The sequence below is a fragment of the Ustilago hordei genome (assembly GCF_900519145.1).
Source record: "Ustilago hordei strain Uho2 genome assembly, contig: UHO2_contig_01, whole genome shotgun sequence".
Classification (NCBI taxonomy): Eukaryota; Fungi; Basidiomycota; class Ustilaginomycetes; order Ustilaginales; family Ustilaginaceae; genus Ustilago; species Ustilago hordei.
In genome coordinates this window covers 2,564,710-2,583,082 of record NW_024545270.1, presented here as the reverse complement: position 1 = coordinate 2,583,082, position 18,373 = coordinate 2,564,710, and the positions used below count along the sequence as shown (strand labels likewise).

Sequence of the window (18,373 nt, the reverse complement as noted above, 5' to 3'; positions counted from 1 at the left end):
CAATGTGTGTACAAGATGTGCAAGGGAAAGTTAAGGGGGAGAGGGAAGAGTGTAGAAAGAGACAGGGGAGGCTCTAAGCAATCGCGCTCATCACCAGCTGGCAAGCAGCATCCGACTCGGCCCTGACAGACAACTCCATCGTCACACCCTGTCCAGCAGCAAAAGTCATTCTGCACCTCGTCAAAGCCTTCACCGCTTTACCCGGTGCCGCTACCGCACCTGACAAATTCAAAGTATGAACAGACGTCGAAGAAGGACTCTCCGTTCCACCTAAAGGCATCATTCCCAACAACTCGATCAATGTATCGCATGCCGTCTTGAGCCCGTCCAATGCTGTGAGCGCGAAAGTCTCCGTTGCAGTAGGTGCAGATGCCAACTTGTCCCACTCTTCACCAAAGTTGGCATAGACGGGTTTGATGTAGTCTGCAACGCCAAGCTCGAGTTCTTCGGTCTGGTATTCGTCGTCGTAGCCTTCTTCTTCGGGTTCGCCGGAAGATGGGTCGACTTCTTTCGAAACGAAACGGAGAGTGTTGGTGAGGGTTCCTTGGGCGTAGTCTTCTGCACCGCCTTCGCGTGTGAATGAGACATAGACTTGACCGCTCGGATTCTGCGCCGAAAGAGCGGGGACAGTGACGATAAAGTCTTCCCGTAAACCGGCTTCAGCAGCTCCACCAACTACGACAGCGACGTTCTCGAGGACAGTATCTGGCAAGGTGTTTGTGACGTTGTACTGAATAACGACGTGTTCGGCAAAGATGTGCTTGACTGCACTGACGACGTACTCGGTCTCGGACTCTGTGAGCTCCACCGGCTTGGTAGAGCTCTTGAGCACCGTTCCATAGTCGGCGAACTGAGGCACCTCAGCCAATTGCTTGGCATACAAAGTCTCGGAGTCGGCCGACGAAGCAGCCTTGGACGAAGAAGCACCGTTGTTGGAAGCAGCGTGCACGCTTTGTGAGCTGTCAGCGGCCATAGCAACACTTGCGGTCGCTTGTGTCTTGGCTCGAAGTGCTTCTTGTCTTGCCTCCTCGCGAGTGACACGTGGGATCTTGCTAATGTCGAATCCACTCGTAGACGAAGAGGGATCCGAGACGTACGATTGCAAGGCCGACTCGAGCGCAGTAAGCTTGTAGCTCGACTCGTCGTTCACCACCTTAGCCGCCAACCTTGACCCGCGCAACACACGAAGGTACATGGCAGCACGGTCGCGCACCTCGTCATCGACATCATCGAGACATCGCTCGAGCAACACCTTGATTCGGGTGTTGAGCGACTTGTCGGTAATACCGAACTTGGCGAGCGAGCTTACGGCAGCAGCTCGTACAATGGCGTTCTCGAGAATGACACGGTTGTATATGTAGCGAATGTACTTGTGGGGTTGGGGCATCTTGGGACCCTCGACACCGAGAAGGTGCAAGATGCGAACGCTAAGCTTGGTGAACTCGCAATCCTCGATAAACTCGCAAAGGTGAGCGAGAGCAGTCTCCTTGCATTCGCCGATGAACTTGATCATATCAAAGATGGCCTCGACGACAGCACGCTTGTACTCGAATCCACCTTCGTCGCGAAGCACACCAGCGAGGAAGCTGAGCATAACGGTCTGTTTTGAAGGGAACTTGAGGCAGAGACTGCGAATGGCATCGACGACGATGACCTTGAACTCGTCACTGATCTCGGACATGAAGCCGCTGATCTGCTTCATGAGACGGTCAACGGAAGCCTCATTACCGGTCTTGAGCAGGGTGGTGATGGCGTACGTGGCAATGCTTCGGTTGGTGTCGGTGATGAGGTTCTCCATGTCGACGTTGCAGGTCTGAACGGCAGCAGGCTGAGTCTGAGCGAGCTTGGCGAGTGTCCGAATGGCGGCGAACTTGAGGGTCGACTTGGGAGAAGAGAGGAAGAGTTGGAGGACGGCGATGGGTCGGTAGAGGTCCTGGGTGGACACGCCCTTCATCTCGCAAATGACACGAGCAGCTTCGTAGTTGACCATGTCGCTCTTGTGTCGGAGCCATCCTTCGAGGAGCTCCATCATGGGAGCACGAAGGTTGGGATCTTCTTCGGCAACCTTGGCAGCGTATCGAACAAGCATGCAGATGGCGTAGGGACTGCGCAAAACACTGCCTTGACCGCTAGAAGCACCGCCGCGACCACCTCCAAGCTGCTGAACAAGCTTGGTGATGGCCATGCGATCGCCCTGTCGGATGAGATAGAGAAGACCAAGGGCGTGGTATTGGGTGATGTAACTGCTGCTGGCGACGGCCTGGTAGCTGCTCTGTTGCTGGGACTGTGACGAGCCGTATCCGGCGAAGCCGAGGTAGCTACCCGCTCCAGCGAAGCCACTAGAGAAGCTGGCTCCGGACGAGCTCTTGGAGCTGATGGCCTCCTGAGCCTCGCTACCCCACCTGCGAACGACATCCCTAGCGGCGGTCTGAAGTTGGTAAGCGGAGACAAGGGCGGCGGAGCTGATGGAAGTGTTCTTGTCGACAATGGCGGACTTGAAGAATCGCTCAAGACCCTGAACCATGGAGGGGTCAACGACGCGAGTAAGACCACGGATAGCATTGGGACGGTAGATGACTTCAACGTTGGGCTGCATATCCTTCATGATGGAGGCGGTGACCATGATGACATCGTCGGAAAAGGGGCAGAGCTCCTTGATGGCCAGGTAGACCATCTGTCGAAGTGCTGGGTCTTTGTGCTGGAAGAGCTTGGTTGCGCCAAAGAAGAGAGTGGTGGCTTCTTGTCGGCTGAAGGTCTCGCCCATGTACAAGAGATAGATGACTTTGGTGAGGAGGATACGGCATTTTCGGGGACTGATGGGCGTCTCGTTGAAGACACGAGCTTCTTGAATGACGGAACTCTTGTCCTGGTAGAAGCCGGTGGCTCCGACCTCTTCGTCCTTCTTAAACGACATGGTGACTGGCTGTCAAGATTGCACCGAGCTCCGTGTGCGGACGGTGTTGACGAAAAGTAGTGCCAGTGACCCGCTATGTCGTGAAGATAGAAGCGATAGAAGACGATGATGGAGAAGACAAGCTTCAATAGGTGCGGACAGGTATGTGTGAAAGAAAGGTGGAGTGGATCCATTCAGTGTCGACGATACGTTGTTTCAGTTGGAATCAGCATCACGTGTCGGAGTGTGCGTTGAGCGTTATTGGTGTGCTGTGAGCAGTTGTGCTGGGCTGTGTTGTGCCGACAAAACCTTCCAGCTCAACACCTTCTCGCACTTGGCGGCCCGTGTGCATTTCCAGTCACGAATAAACGACGCGGGTCCGACCGTCACTCTCTGTGTGGCTCTTTGCTGCCTGTCAAAGGTTGGTTGGTGCGTTGACACTGCTCAGATGCACCGTAATCGGGTCGGACAACGCGATCCAAAAGAAAAGGAAGAAAAAAAAAAAAAAAAGAAAAAAAAAAAAAAGAAGAGAAAAAAAAAAAGGTCCCGTCTGGACTCAATCGCACGAAACAAGACCGAAATTGTATATACCTAACACGAACAAAACTAAGTGGATTGCAGGCAAAGTCCCGTGAGGCCCTCGAAGTTCGACAAGGAGGCTACCGGCCGGTCGAGCGCAGAAACGAGCGGCAAGGGAGGGTGTATAGGGAGGGCAAATAATCGACGAACCAGGCTGCTAATAGTACGGCCTGGCTTTGGTGATGTTGTGAAGAGGCCACGCCTTCTTGACTGATCACGTGATGCAAAATGACAGCGACTATGTAATCAAATATCCTTGTTAGGTTTGTTGTCTACTCAGCTCTGGCATTGTTGTCTTCGACGCAGAAGATCCTCCTTCATCGACAAAACGGAGCCCGATGAAAAGCGATCGTCGAACTGATGTTGGTCACAGCTTCTCGACAATGCTGTGATGAAGAGCACAGATGACGAAGGAAGAAGAGTGTGGGTAAAAGAGGAGGCGGTGCCAATCAATCAGTAAGGAGTGCCAATCACGTCAGTCGTGTCGAAAAAGAGGCAATCTGAAGCGACAGACAGTGCAGACTGTACTCGAGACAGTCGAAATGGCAGCTGTTCCGGCTTTTACTCTCACACAGCTTTTTGCTCACTCACATATGCAGGGCAGGGTATATCGTCTCGTCCCACCGGCCGGCAATTTTAAACGCTTGAACCATGCTCCACGTAAGCTCGACGCGATCTTCCGTGTTGCGCTTCGCCAAGGTCACTACTGCTGAAGCTGTGCTTAGGATTGATAGTAGACACCAGTATTGAGGTGTCAGGTTGAAGATCGTCGAGCGGGCGACGCTCCTTCGGAAGAGCCGCTTCACAAGCCAAAGAATCAGGAAGGACGACGTGAGAGCTCTCTCGGTGTTAACGTTCTCAGCCTCTTGAGCCGGAAAAAGCCAACCTCAGCCACTTGGGCAGTGTGTGGAAATATTTCCAGAAAAACGTGCTCTGTTCTTTTTCTTCGGCGGATTCCGAACCCTTGAGCCAATGCAGAGCTCCCAGAGCTAGCTCTCTCTCTCTCTCTCTCTCTCTCTCTCTCGCGCTAGCAAGGTGAATCAGCCCGGCGCCTTTTTCTTTCTTCTTTTTCTTTTCTTTTCTTTTATTTTATTTTATTTTATTTCTTTGGGCTGCTGCCGAATCGCTGAAATCGGCACAGCCGCCTAAGTAGTCAAGTCACAGATTGGCAGAGACAGATTGGCAGAGACAGATTGGCAGAGAATCATGTTCGCTCGCTTGGCGACTTAGTCCCGATTCTCACCAAAGATTGGCAGCAGCTGCTCATGCACACTTCCTCCATTGCTTGCTTGCCTCAGTCAAGTCGCACCAGCAGTCTCGACTGAACGCTCATCTTGTCATTCGTCATATCCACCTTCTCTTTAGTCTATCGTCGCTTTCAATACTTTACTTACTTCCTTCCTGCTCGGCACTCACCGGCAGGGCGTCTCCGTCTTTGCAGAGCTGCACATACGCCTCGTTCCTTATCGCACGCTAACTGTTGACCGCAACTCGCTTCCATCTCCAACTGTTTGCATCGCCCCCGGCTATCGACGATTGACTCTTCCTAAATCAGTCCTTTCTTCCAGCAACCAACACCACACAATCGCTCCCTCGTCTTCGCAATCCGCTGTCTTCCGCGCCTTCATCACCGCTCCTTTCTCACCTTTCGGATCTACTTCTTCCAACACCGGTGTCTGCGACGTCCGCACTGACCTTCAACCCATTATTCGGCGATTCGACCCTGTCCACTCTTGACTTTGAGCCTTGCAACGCAGATCAAGGCTCGGGCAGAAGCAATGCCCTTCGAGGAGAGTCCAAACTCCTTCCTTTTTGGACTCAACCAATTCACTTCCCCTGGTGCCGACTCTCAGAACGAAAGCGGCTCCAACTCGCGTTCTGATAACATGCTCGCCAGCCTGGATGCTTTCGCCGTTGGGGACCACGTTGCTGGCGTATCTGGCCAGAATGACGCCAACGGCAGTCAGAACCCCAACTTTGCCGATCAGCTAGCCCTCTGGACCAATGCCAACTTCAGCTTCGACGGCCCCACCGGGCATGCCTTGCTCGGTGATGAAGAGAAGGAAAAGGAGGAGGCAGAGCACAACCGTCGACGCGAGGACGAGAACCGTCGCAACCAAGAAGAGGAGCGGGGAAGGCTAGCCAGGAATGCTGCCGCAAGCTCCCGAGGCAGCCATGCTTTGCGAGGCAAGGCTCGTGATGTCGATTCCACCCAACCTAGCTCCGCTCAGTCTTACCCTCCCACATCTCAGCCGCATGCTTCATCCTCTCACCCATCACAGCAGCAACAACTACAACAACAACAGCAGCAACAACTACTACAACAACAGCAGCAACAACTACAACAGCAGCAACAACAGCCTTTCTTCCCTGGCGCACCCAACTTCAATGCTGCCGTCAGACCATCACAACCGACCAACCCTTCAGGACCTGGTGTTGCCCCTCCATTTGGGCTTTTCAGCAGCTTCCCTAATCTTCAGCAGAACGCACAGCAGCCATCTCAGCTTGGCTTCGGCGCAGGATCGATCGACATGACCTCAGCTCTCGCCCTGCAGCATCTTCTGGCCAGCAACCCGCTCGCACTCGCCAGTCTCAGCCAACTCGCCGGCCTTACGAACCCGCAGCTGCAATCACACCTCGCAGGTATTGTGAACAGAGGAGCTGGGCTGCCTGGTTTTGGTGCCCAGCAAGCTGCACAGGCGCAAACTAGCGCCCCGAACAGCGCTGTCGCGACTCCTTGGCTAGCAGCTCAGCCTTTGGCTGCTTCTAGAGCCAGCAGCGTCAGTGAGCCATCGCCTGCGAACGTTCCCTGGGCTCCACTGCTTAGCGCAGGTGTACCAGCCTCTTCGCCTGCTCAGATTTCGCCCGCCCCTGGTGCTGCCCCAAGCGCAGGTGCTAATGGCTTACTCAATGACACGGGTCCTCGCTCTGGCTCTCACAGCCATGCTGGCGTCAATGGTGCTCATTCGGCCGGCGGCAGCTCTTATGATGCGGCCGACCGACAGGCTGGTGAGTCCAGTGCGTCGGGTTCAGCTTCGGCATCAGGCTCTGCTCCTTCCAAGAAGAAGCGCACCAGCACCTCTGAAGGCAAGAAAGCGCAACACGATCATGCCGACCCTGATGACTCGGACGAGATTTCTGGCCGTATCGAAGACATTGAACGTCGCTACGAGATTCCTCCACTCAAACTCATCGACACTGGCAACCCAGAAGCAGACGCCGAAGCCAACCGTCTCGCCATCGAAGAAGACAAGCGTCGCCGCAATACCGCTGCCTCTGCTCGATTCCGTATCAAGAAGAAGCAACGTGAAGCAGCCCTCGAACAGGCTGCCAAGGAGCTGCAGCAGCGTCTTGCCGATCTCGAGGCCGAAAACGCACGCCTGAAGGCGGAGAATGGATGGTTGAAGAGTTTGATCACTGTTCGACCTGATCAGGCTATGCCAGGTGGACTGGATCAGAGTGCGGTGCCTAACCCGTTCAATTTGGGTGAACCTAGTGCTAGTGGATCTGGCCCTTCGACTGCGCATGGAAGTTCAGTGGTGAGTGGCGATGGGCATTTTGGCAACCAGGAGAATCCGGATAGGCAAAGTGGTTTGCATCCTAGAGGAGTCGGAACTGGCGCGGGAGAGGACAGCGGAAAGGGTAAAGGCAATGCGAAAAACAACAACAGCAGCGGTGCCAACGGCCAGCATGCTCAGCTTAAACGCGATCGTGAGGAGTAAACACCTTCCAATCTCCGCATCTTATATTCAGCCGAATGAAGGGTACGTGTGAACGAGGCTCCAACAGCCTCACAACCCGTTCGATCCAACTCAAATCTCTTCCCATCTTCCCTCTGACCGCAAAACAACTCGCAACACACACTATCTCAGCAGCAGCATCAATATTTTATCTTTATAGCACGAACTTTTCTCCAACAGTCTAGCAACTTTCTCGAGTACCTCTAACACGGTCTGGAACAGGCTTTCTTATGCGCCGCTATACCCCCTCCCCCCTTGCTTTTACTTTGTTCCGAGCACAGTCTTCTTTTTTTTTTTTTTTTTTTTTTTTCTTGTTGTATGAATGCCAATTTTTTGTTTATTCACTTCAACACAGGCGTCTGATGGGATAGATAAGATAATATAGAATTGAGCTCCGTAAGCCTTGCCGGACTAGACAATGATGAGGTCGTCACGACAACAAGCGCAATAGAGCAATTCGTCGTTAGCGAACTGTTGTCGTCTTCCGGCTTGTTTGAGACTTCCGTCGCTATCCGGTCCTAGTGGTGTGTGGGAGACAGAGTTTGATGGTGTGTGACCTTTACTTTCCAATCTTATTGACTTCATACCCGGCAAGCCACCGCCAACTGCGGTTGATGATGTGCTGGTGGGTGGGGCAGAAGAAGATGGTGAGAGCGGATTGTCGGAGATACGAGCAGCAAGCATTTGTAAGCTTTCACGACGACGGTGACGTTGTGCGGCAGGTAAGGGGAGTTCGGACGCTGTGACTGTTCGAATGCCCCTCCTTGCTGTAGGTGTGGTGGTGGAAGAGGTAGTGGAAGAAGGTGTGGAAGGTGTGGCATAGTCATAGGCTTCCCTCTCGGCGAGTGGGGACAGAGATGGGACGTGGGAGGATGTGGCGCTTCTGCGATGACTTCTACCACTATCACCTTTGGGCTTCAAAGAGGAGCTGGGCTCTGTAGCGCCAGGCTGGGACTTGAGCTTCTCCTCCAATTCGATAGCCTTACGTGTCGCACGATGAGCTTTATCCGTCTCTTCGAATACGCTCGCTTCCAGTTTGCGGATCTGGGATCGAAGCGTACTGAGCTCCAACTCATGACTCTGAATCACTTCTTCCACGTGCTCCTTACTGAAGACTTCTTTGTTAACCACCTTCGCCTTCTCCTCTCCTTTCTTCCTGAGCTGCTTCAGCTCCGCATCATGCTGCTCTCGCAACTTGACGGCCGCCGCTTCCGCCTCCTGCGCTCGGACCTTTGCAAGTTCTAACTCTGATCGCAGCGTTTCGACCTCCAAATCTGAACCCTCGCGCTGCTTCTTTCCTTCCCCTCGAAGTTGCTCTAGCTGTGCGGTAAGGTCGGAGATCCTGGATCGCAGTTCAGCGTTCTCCTTCTTTGCCGCTTCAGAAGAAGACTTGGCAGTGAGATGCTTCTTCTTGAGCGAGGAGATTTCGGTCGACAGTTTGTCGAGTTTGGAAGAAGAGGTTGATTTCTCCTCCTCGTTCTTCTCCATACTCGACTTGGCGGTCTCTAGCTCTTCCTTGAGGGTTGATAGTTCGGCTTGCAAACTGGAAATGGACCCCTCAGATTCGGCAAGGGCTTGTTCAAGTCGTGTGTGTTCGGAAGTCAGGGTAGACACATGCTGGCTGCGCACCATCTCGAGTTCCTCGTCCCTCTGAGATAGTGCAGAAGCATGGTCGCTTTGCAACAACTTGATATGCTCCTCGCGCGCTGCCAGATCACGAATATGCCTGTCCAGCTGCTCTCCCCTCGAGCTCAACTCCCTCTTATGTTCCTCAACCTTGCCCTGCGCTGCACTGAGCTGCTTCTTCAACTCTTCCAGCTCCTCAGCCTTCCTCTTCAGATCCTTCTCCTTGCCACCCATTTCACTCTTCACCGACGCAACCTCCTCTTGGTGCTTCTTCAACTCTGCATCCTTCGTACCGATCTTTGCATGAGCTTGTTCCAGCCCCTTACTTAAATTCAGCATCTCCTTCGTATGTGTTGCCATTTGCTGATCTCGTTCCTTCATAACTTTCTCGAGCGAGTTCTTGAGGCTCTGAAGCTCCTTATCGTAAGCCTGGGTAGCAGAAGAATGGTTAGCGTTAGCAGATGAGAGTTGAGCTTGGACCTTCTCAAGTTCAGAACGGTGCGTAGAGAGGGCTTTCTCGTGGTCTGTGCGTAGCTTATCCAGCTGAGAGTTGAGCTCGGACCGCTCGGTAAGGAGAGATTTGCGGTCGGAGCTGGTCTTGTCGACATTAGCTTGGAAGTCTTTGAGCTGGGTGTTGGCTTCAGTGTGAGCAGATATGAGCTTATCGTGCTCTGATTGAAGGGTGGTGAGCTGCTTGAATGCTTCGGTTGCCGCAGTTTGGTGCTCCTTGGTAGCTTTCTCAAGCGACTTGGCGTGATCGGACTTCGTCTTCTCCAATGTTGCTTTAAGCTCTTCGATCTGCTTAGATCCCCGTGCTGCTGCTGCTTGATGCTCTTTCGATAATGAATCCATCAACTTGGCATGCTCGGCTTTGCTCTTTTCAAGCTGAGATTTGAGCTCCTCGAGCTGCTTGTTGGACTTGGCGACAGTGTCGGCATTCTCGGCCTTCGTTTTCTCAAAGGCTGCCTTGGCATCCTCGAGCTCCTTTGTAGACTTCGTAATCGCATCAGCATGATTGATCTGAGCCTTTGCAAGCTCGGTCTTTAGTGCTTCGAGTTGCTTGGACGCAACTGATGATTCTGCCACGCGATCCTTCGATGCTTCCTCGAGCGAGCTAGCATGTTCGGTCTTGGCCTTTTCAAGCTGAGCCTTGAGATCGACAACCTGCTTGCCAGCCTTCGCGACAGCATCGGCGTGTTCGCCCTTCGCTTTTTCGTACTCGCTTTTGACTGCTTCCAGCTGCTTCTTGGCTTCTGCAGCAGCAGCCTGATGCTCCTGAGCAGCCTTAGCTGTCGCTTGCTCGTGCTCAGCCTTAGCCTGTTCACGCTGCGCCCTGAGCTCTCCCACCTGCTTCGCAAACGCTGCAGTCGCATCAGCATGCTCCAATTTGGCACTCTCGTACTCGCTCTTCACAGCCTCGAGCTCCATCGACCTCCCCTCCGCCGTCGATCGGTGCTCCTGTACAGCCTGCTCCAATTCAGCTTTGACAGTCTGCAAACGCGCCTCAGCCTCCGCCACCGCAGCCTCTCTCTCCTCGTTGGCCATAGCAAGTGCTTCCTCGTGCTCAGTCCTGACCTTCTCGAGCTGCTTGTTCGCCGATGCGACCGCAGCTTTATGCTTCAAGCCGGCATCCTTCGCTGACTTCTGGGCTGCAGCTAAGCCCTTCTCCAGACCCTGGAGCTTTTCGGCTTGCTCTTCGGAAGTCTTTGTAAGCGTGTCGAACTCTTGCAACTTCGCCTGGAGAGCTGATTCGCCGGAAGATACACGATCTTCTAACTTCTTCATCTGCTCTTCTGCGGCCTGGAGCTTGGACTCGAGGTCCTTCACAGCGTCCGACTTGGACTGTAGCTTGCTCTCGAGATCTTGAACAGAGTCCACCTTCGCCTGCAACTCCGAACGGGTCTTCTCCTGAGCTGCGTTGGATTCGGAGAGCTTGGTCTCGAGATCCGCGTTCTTAATCTTTGCCGTCTCGAGGTCCTTGGCTTGAGCATCAGCTGACCTAAGTTGCTCTTCGTGCTTAGCGACAAGCTCCTTGTGCAGTCCGTCAACATGCTTGAACTTTCGCTGAACGTCAGCGTGCGAAGCTTGCAAGTCCTTGAGCTGAGATCCGAGCTTTCTGGCTTCCTCCCAAACCTGCTGGTGGTCTTTCGACGTCTTTTCGACCAGTCCGCGCTGCTCTTGAAGCTCAGCTTGGGCAATTTCGTGATCCGCAACCTTCTGCTTGTGCGCTTTGGTGAGCTCGTCGTGAGCTGAGGTCTTGTCTTTGAGCTTTGACTCGAGGTCTGAGCGCTGCGCCTGCGTTGCCTCAAGCTGCTTGGCGAGGTCTTCGGCTCGAGAGCTGTGTTTAATCGCTTCAGACGTCTTGCCTTCCAGTTCCTTCGTCTTGGCTTGCAGGTCATTCTGCAGCTCTTTGACTCGAGTCTGAGCAGTATTAGCATCTTCGGTCGACTTTGCGAGCTGAGCGTCTGTGTGTTGAACCTTCGACTCGAGAGCCTGGATCTGCTTGATCTTCTCTCCAGCTCCAGCTTTGTTGACCTTTGCTTCAGCCTGAGAAGCCTGAAGCTCCTTCCTCGTGCCCTGGAGCTCACCTTGCAGCTTTCCAATCTGCTCCTTGGCAGCGGTGGCCTCCTCGCCAGCCTTTGCGAGCTTCGAGTCGGCATCCTTGACCTTGGCCTCCAACGTCTTGATCTCAGCCGCTCGTTGCTCGGCAGACTTAGCATTGGCATCAGCATCCTTCTTCGACGCCTCGAGATCCTTAGTCTTCACCTGTAGATTGCGTTGCAGCTCTTCAATACGAGTCTTTGCAGCAGCGCCAATCTCATCAGCCTTCTTGAGACTTGCTTCTGTGCTCGATAGCTTGTCCTGCAGGGTCACGATCTCTTTGGCTCTGCTTTCTGTTAAAGACTTGTGCGTCTCGGCGTTGGATTTGGTGACTTCGAGTTCCTTCTGCAAGTTCGATTTCTCTTCAGTAAGCCGGGCAGTGGTCTTTTCGAGACTGCTGTGTTTGCTTTGCAGATCAGCAATCTTGGATTCGAGGGTCTTGACCATCTCTCGAGTTTGGGCAAGACCACTGTCCTTCTTCTGAGAGGCTTTACGAAGCTGGTCGGCTTGACCGAGAGCTTCCTTGTAGTCGCTTGTTGCCTTCGTAAGATCAGCAGTGAGTGTCTCGACCTTCTTGTCAGAGGCCTGCTGCTTCTCACGAAGATCAGCAACAGTCTTGTCAAGTGTATCCCTTTCACTGCTGAGCTTCTTGAGAGCTTCTTCGGACTTGCTGAGCGCGGCCTGAATGTTCTCGAGCTCCGTGCTGGTCTTAGTCGCCTCACTCTTGGCTGCGTCAAGGTCCTTCTGTCGATCCGCGTTGGTCTGCTGTGCTGCTTGATGGTTTGCCTTAGCCTCCTCAAGGTCGATCAAGAGTGCCGCCAGTCGCTTGTCCAAGTCCTCGCCTCGCTTGGTAGCCTTCTCGAGCTCTACTTGACGCTGCTTGGCAGCCTCTTCGGACTGCTGGTGGGATTTGATCTCCGCATCAAGCTTAGTCTGCAAGCTCTGAAGCGTCTGCTGCGTCTTCTCTGTCTCGGTCTTGGATGATGTGAGCTGCGAGGTGAGATCAGCAACCTGCTTCTCCTCGGTCTGGGCCTTGCTAGCCTCCTCAAGCTGCTTATGTACTTGCTGCAACTCCTTTCGCGCCTGGTCGTGCTTGCTCGCGAGCGTGGCGAGCTCTTTGGTTGTCGTCTCCTTGCCGCCCTTGTGGATGTCCAGCTCCTTACGTAGTGCAGCGAGCTCGTCAGCAGTCTGAGCGTTGAGTCCTTCGAGCTCCTTTTGCTTTGCAAGCAAATCTTTCTCCTTGACTTGCAATGATTCGACTTGCTTCTTGGAGGTCTCGAGGTCCATGTTAGTCTTGCTGCTGGAGGTGTCCAGTGCCTTGTTGTCGTTCTGCGCTTTCTTGAGCTGCTCATCAAGCTCTGAAATCCTTTGAAGCGAGTCCGCACCCTCTTTCTCAGCGCTGGAGAGTCGAGACTTGACGTCCTCGAGCTCCTTGTCGATCTTCTGGGCCTCAGCTGTGGCAGTAGTCAGCTTTCGCTTGGTTGTTTGATGCAGCTCCTTCACCTTGCTGAGGCTGTCTTCGCGCTCGGCGAGCTGACTTTCTAGCGTGTTGACCTTGCCTTGCGACTCTTTTAGCGCCTCCTCTTTCTTGCTGAGATCAGCTTCCAGGCTCGAGATCTCGTTCTTCGCCTCAGTGACTTGCTTGTTGAGTGCTTCGGTCTGATTTGCTTTGCTTGGGTCAGCAAGCTTATTTTCGAGGTCCTTGATCGTCATGTCTTTGCTGCTCAACGTCTTGCGAAGCTCTTCAGCCTGCTTCTTCTGGTCTTCGGACTCGCGTTGCAGCTTCGCTTTTTCCTCTTTCAGCTGCTTGAAGCTCTTTGCCTCTGATGCAGCCTTGGTCTCGGCGTCCTTGACCCTGATTTCGGCGGCTTCGAGCTTTGCAGCAGCCTCTTTTGCATCGAAAGCAGCCTTATCGCCTGCTTCCTGTAAAAGTTGAAGTTTGGTCTGGGACTGCTTCGCACGCTCGTCAGCCTCCTTGAGCTCCTTTTCGAGATCCGTTGCCTTCGCTCGCTGCACTTCGACATTGTTCTGAAGCTTTTCTGTCACTGCCTTACTTGACTCTGCTGCAGTGTTGGCGGAAGAGGAGGCTTCATCCTTCTGTCCTTTGAGTTGGTGCTCTAGCGTTGTCGAGCGCTCTGTTGCCTCGCTGAGCTCGGATTGTGTGCTTTCGAGTTGCGTCGTTAGAGAAGCAACCTTGCTCTGAGCCTCTTGCAGCTCCGCACTGTTGTCAGAGATGTTTTTTGGCTGTGCTCTGGCTTCTGGTGGCTCAGCTTTCTCTGAAGTTGCTGATGAGACGGGCTCTTCCTGAGGTGTTGAAGAGCCGTTCTCGCCTGTCGGTATTGCATCACCGGCGTCCTTGTCGGTGGTGCTGGTCGCTGTAGCTCCTGCCTCGGCATCTGCTGCTGCCTTCTTCTGAGCCTGGTGCTTTTTGAGTTTGGCCCTCGCTCGAGCTGCCTTTGCGGCTCGCTCTGCTGCTTCAGCGTCCGCCATGGTTGTGAGAAATTACCTCGTTGCTGATGCTGAGAAGATCGAGAGACCTGACTTCCTTCAGCGTCGAACCGGCCACGAAGATAACTAGGACTAGCACTGCAGCAGTGTTGTTCGGCGAGGATGCCAAATGATGGCGTAAAATGTAATGGGAGTAGGTGACGAGAGGCGAACACGTGAGGATTCAGATGAGGGCCCGGACTGAGGAAGAAGTGTAGGTGGCCAGTGCGCTGCTGGTATGAGGCGTGGCTTGGTCGAATTTTCCGAGGCCAAGATTGAGTTTACACGTAGCGCTTGCAGCGACGCGAAGAATTGCCAGCCAGACCCTTCGTCCTTCTCAACAACTCTACCAATCTCAATCAGGCAGGATGCGGTACATAGTTGCTTTGTTGCACCCGAACGCAATCGTAAAGTATACCTATTACTTTGACGAGTTGATGTTTACAAATACAATGTGATAAAAGTGGTAGGAGAAGGAGAAATGAACGATTGTCGTAGCTCATACAGTCGAAGCGGCAGCCTCCAATGGAGGACTAGCATTGTCGGCAGAGGTTTGCAAGCTTTGCTGCTCGTCCTTCTGAAGAGCTCGAAGCCTTCTCGCCTCAGCGGCCTCAGCCTTTCGTGCAGCTTCAAGCTCTTCCTCCTCAATCCTCTGCTGTTCAGCCACGATGCGTTGCTCGCGATGGTTGTTCACTCGCTGCATCTTCTTGCGGTTTCTGCGTGCGGCTAGGTCCTGCATGCGCTCGTCCAGTCGATCGTAGAGTAGCTGTTCTAAGCCCTGTGCTTGCCTGGCTGCTAGTCGGTGTTGTTGACGCAGACGGTTGAGGAAGGCGTAGATCTCGCTTTGCTTCTGGTCGTTGAGCTTTAGAGGCTCGAGGCCCTCCAGATCGCTCAGCTTCGGCTTAGCGGTCGAGTCTTGCGATGTGACGAGCTCGCGTGCTTTTGAGAAGCGTGCGCTGTACACTCGCCAAGCTGCATCAATCAACTTTACCTCGGCAGCCTTTTTCTGCAGGGCTTTGGACAAGATTGATCGAATCCAGCGAAGGTCGCCTATGTTCTTGCTTTGCGACGCCAACGAGAAAAAGGGCTCGACCATGAGCGCAGTGATGGAGAAGGCCGGTGGTTCGAGAATGGGAAGGAAGTCGGCTTCTAACGCATTACCTGGATTAACAGAGACACTGGAGTATTCTGGCCTGAGTTGGGTTGACATAGCACTCTCGACGGTCTCGGCATCGACAGACTCGGACTGCTCCGTACCTTTCGTGGAGGTGGTGGCAGTTTGCTCGGTGAGCTCAAAGTTGATTCCCAGGTTGCGAGCTGTCAAGCGCAGCAGCTCGTCAGACCGGTCAAGCGCTTCGGACAGAAGGCTCTTGGCGAACAAAGTGTAAGCGCCCCTGCGCCTGCGCTCCATCTCAGCTGCACGAGGCCCGCCATCCTGCATCTCGGCCAAGGCTTTCTCGGTTAATTCTTTTGCTAATGTGTTGATCGAGCTGGTGCCACCTTGCGTCTTGAGGGCCACCGGGGACCGAAGCGGATCGACTTCGCTGCAGCAATGACGGAGCAAGATCTGGAACGTCTTGGTGTTCGGATAAATCCTGTGGGGGATGACGTATGCAAAAATGTCTGGGACGCTTGTCTCTTCGATGCTATTACCTTGCTGAGCTACCTCAGCATCATGGTTGCGCATGCTGTTGAAGATATCTTTCCAGTTGGTGGAGAAGATGCCCTCTCCTGAAGAGGATGTGTCTGCACGAGCCGAATCTAGAGGCAGGGGCTTAGCAAGGGTCTCGTAAGCAGCAACCATCTCGGGCACACTGGCCTGCTCACCGAGTGCCATCAGGATGGTGTTGAGGGTATGCGTGGTGGGAGCAACGCCGCTAGACTGTTTCTCCGCTGATTCAGTAGTGTCGGGAGACGATAGGTCAATGCCGTAAGCCTGTTGCATGAGCAGGTGAAGACCGTCGATGTGGCCTGCCAATCGGAGTGTTCGGGCGGCAAAGTCGAGTGTGAACTGGTTAGGCGTCACTGCGTGATCTTTCATGTCTTTGAGAAGGGCCATGGTGCGAAGAGCAGCGAGAATAGCAGCTGCTCGTGCTGAAGGTGCCAAGACTTGACCGAATCTGGCCAAACCTGCGGCGGCAGCTCTCGCCGACTTTTCCAGCTGCTTCTTCCTTGGGGAGTAATCCAACATCTTTGACGCTTCTCCCTTTTGCACTCTCTCGATCTGCTCGGTTGCGTGTCGACTGAGTCCGACCATCAACTCCCTGTATGTGTACTGGTTCGGATGAAGACCTTGTGAGCCAGCCTTTGGCGAGACGTCCGTAATCCCATTCCAGATGGCCGACATGGGGCCGATGTGACCTCCAGGTGCCAGACGCGAGAGGACGTGGTTGTAGTCAGCTAGGCTGGGCAGAGACTCGAAGGCGGAGCTGGTGCTGGGTACGATGGATGAGTGCAGCCTCATGTCACGGAAGATGATTTGGACTCTGCGCATGTACTCGCGGACAGGATGTTGGGCGTCGAAGATCTTGCCAGAGTGCTTGGAGCTGTGAGGCTCTGCGACGAGAATTTTGGCAGGTGATTTGCCAGAAGCGATTGTCGATTGCTGCTCGTGCATGTTCTGGCGACGCTTGCTCTCAGCTCGAGCTAGCTTCCGTGTCCTTGCTACGGCAGGGTCTATGGCTCGTAAGAGCTGCTGTAGGTGGGCAGGCTCGAGTTGTGTGAGAAGGGAGGTCGAGGCTGCCGACGAGTTACTTGCAATATCGGCATCATAGGTCTCTTTGAGGTCCATGTAGGCTTTCCAGACACGGTTGGCAGCAGGATCACGGGAGGTGCTGTAGATTTCGGAGATGAGCTTCTTCACAAGGGGATGCCTTGCTCGCGAAGCAAAAAGTTTCCTCTGCGCCCAGGGTAGATTGTCGGGAAAGAAGAAAGACCAACTTCCATGCTGCTGATCTTGTGCTGCTGATGAGTATTGCTGCGATGCTGAAGATGTGTCGTGGGCGTACCTCCGCGCGGCAGGTACAGCGGTGCAAGCAACATCTGAGGGGCCCGCAGTCGACATCCGCTGCTGCAGCGCTCTATAGGCGGGCACAAGGTTTCTTCTGCTGTAGCAGCGAAGAGCCATCTTGAGCGATCGAGCTTGTTGTCGGCGAACAATAGAGCGAAACAGATGTGATGAGCGTGTTAGGCGTACATGCGTTGATCGTTGATGGTCCAGCCGAACAGCGCCTGTCCGCCTCTGTAGTTTTGACAGCTTGAAGCTGCTTGGTGGGACGGATCACAGTGCGCGAGCCTGGAGAGATCGATGGCAGGACCAATGGTGCAACAACGTGAAGAGTGGTGATGATGGCACTGGAGTTTCCTCTGCTTCTACTGTAGCTGTGTTGTTGAGTGTCGGTGTTGCAGAGGAATCCAGAACCGGAAAAGAGCGCACATCTTCCAACTGAGAAATTTTAGCCGTGCGAGAACAACTGCTTACAGTGGAGCCTTGTCCGTCTCATTGGCACAGCATTGGCTGCAGCAACTCAATCAGGGTCTGTTCGAAATTCAAGCTTTCCACTTTTTTTGTTTTTTTTTTTTGTTTTTTTTTTTTGTTTTTTTTTTTTCCCTCAGCTTTTTTGTGTTCAATTTTTGAGCAGAGTTTTGAGATTTCGAGTTGGCCCTTCGAACAGAGCTCGATTTTCTCATGAGCGTCATCCTCTGGGAAGAAACGGTGAAGATGCTTTGAACAATCGTTGGCATCTTCGATAATAGTCGGTATACGGATTGAGATACAAATGCCTTAGGACGTCGAGCAAAGACAGCAACCACACTTCTTCAGTTTGTGATTCTCAGACACAATTGCGTGCAGTTTAACAAAGGCAGATCGGCATGGCAGTCTGTCACAGGATCACGTTAAAAGCTTTTGCGTGGTGCGGAAGCTGACTCGCTTCTGAATCGCTCGCATGGCAGCGATGTCTTCTTCGGTTGCTTTCGTCCGAGCAGATCCTCTTTTTCGTCTATTTTGAAGAAACCTAACACCGAAAAACATTTTCATTTTCCTTGGAAGATCCGAAGAGTTAGAAGAACTCAGGCAGGAGAAGAAAAAAAAAAATCAAAAAATCATCAGAAGAAGTCTGCAGAAATTGAAAGCGATCCATTTGTGCGCTCCGCAGCCAATTTTTTTCCCCTCGCTTCCTTGCTGCAAAGGTACACAAGTAGACCAAGAGCTCCTGCTGCTGTCAGAAGACCTCTTCACTCACTCAACCTGTTCATCTGTGTCAACCAGCTGCTCAACCATCCCTCCTGCTCCTCGTCCTAAACTTCATCTCCTCCCGACCTTGCATTCCCCACACACCGTACTCTTCCTCCCTGCCGCAGCTCCATCCCAAGCATCAACCTGCCCGTCTTCTGCTACACCCTCTCCTCAGCAGTCCACTCCTCCAGCCGAAACCGCATCGAGTAC

The 18,373-nt window shown here is 53.4% G+C and overlaps 4 protein-coding genes across 4 annotated transcripts; 1 reads left to right on the top strand and 3 right to left on the bottom strand.

The window, feature by feature from the left end:
• Window positions 1–73: 73 nt before the first annotated feature.
• Window positions 74–2,914, bottom strand: UHO2_00691 (putative coatomer gamma-2 subunit; the record flags this gene model as incomplete). The annotated part of the gene is made up of 1 exon (XM_041557311.1): window positions 74–2,914. The coding sequence occupies one exon, from the start codon at window positions 2,912–2,914 to the stop codon at window positions 74–76; it is 2,841 nt and encodes a 946-aa protein (XP_041413245.1).
• A 2,336-nt stretch (window positions 2,915–5,250) lies between these two features.
• On the top strand, window positions 5,251–7,194 carry UHO2_00690 (uncharacterized protein; the record flags this gene model as incomplete). The annotated part of the gene is made up of 1 exon (XM_041557310.1): window positions 5,251–7,194. One exon carries the CDS (start codon window positions 5,251–5,253, stop codon window positions 7,192–7,194), a length of 1,944 nt encoding a protein of 647 aa, XP_041413244.1.
• Window positions 7,195–7,623: 429 nt separating this feature from the next.
• Window positions 7,624–13,929, bottom strand: UHO2_00689 (uncharacterized protein; the record flags this gene model as incomplete). The annotated part of the gene is made up of 1 exon (XM_041557309.1): window positions 7,624–13,929. The coding sequence occupies one exon, from the start codon at window positions 13,927–13,929 to the stop codon at window positions 7,624–7,626; it is 6,306 nt and encodes a 2,101-aa protein (XP_041413243.1).
• A 496-nt stretch (window positions 13,930–14,425) lies between these two features.
• On the bottom strand, window positions 14,426–17,053 carry UHO2_00688 (uncharacterized protein; the record flags this gene model as incomplete). Its single annotated transcript, XM_041557308.1, has 1 exon — window positions 14,426–17,053. One exon carries the CDS (start codon window positions 17,051–17,053, stop codon window positions 14,426–14,428), a length of 2,628 nt encoding a protein of 875 aa, XP_041413242.1.
• Window positions 17,054–18,373: the final 1,320 nt, after the last annotated feature.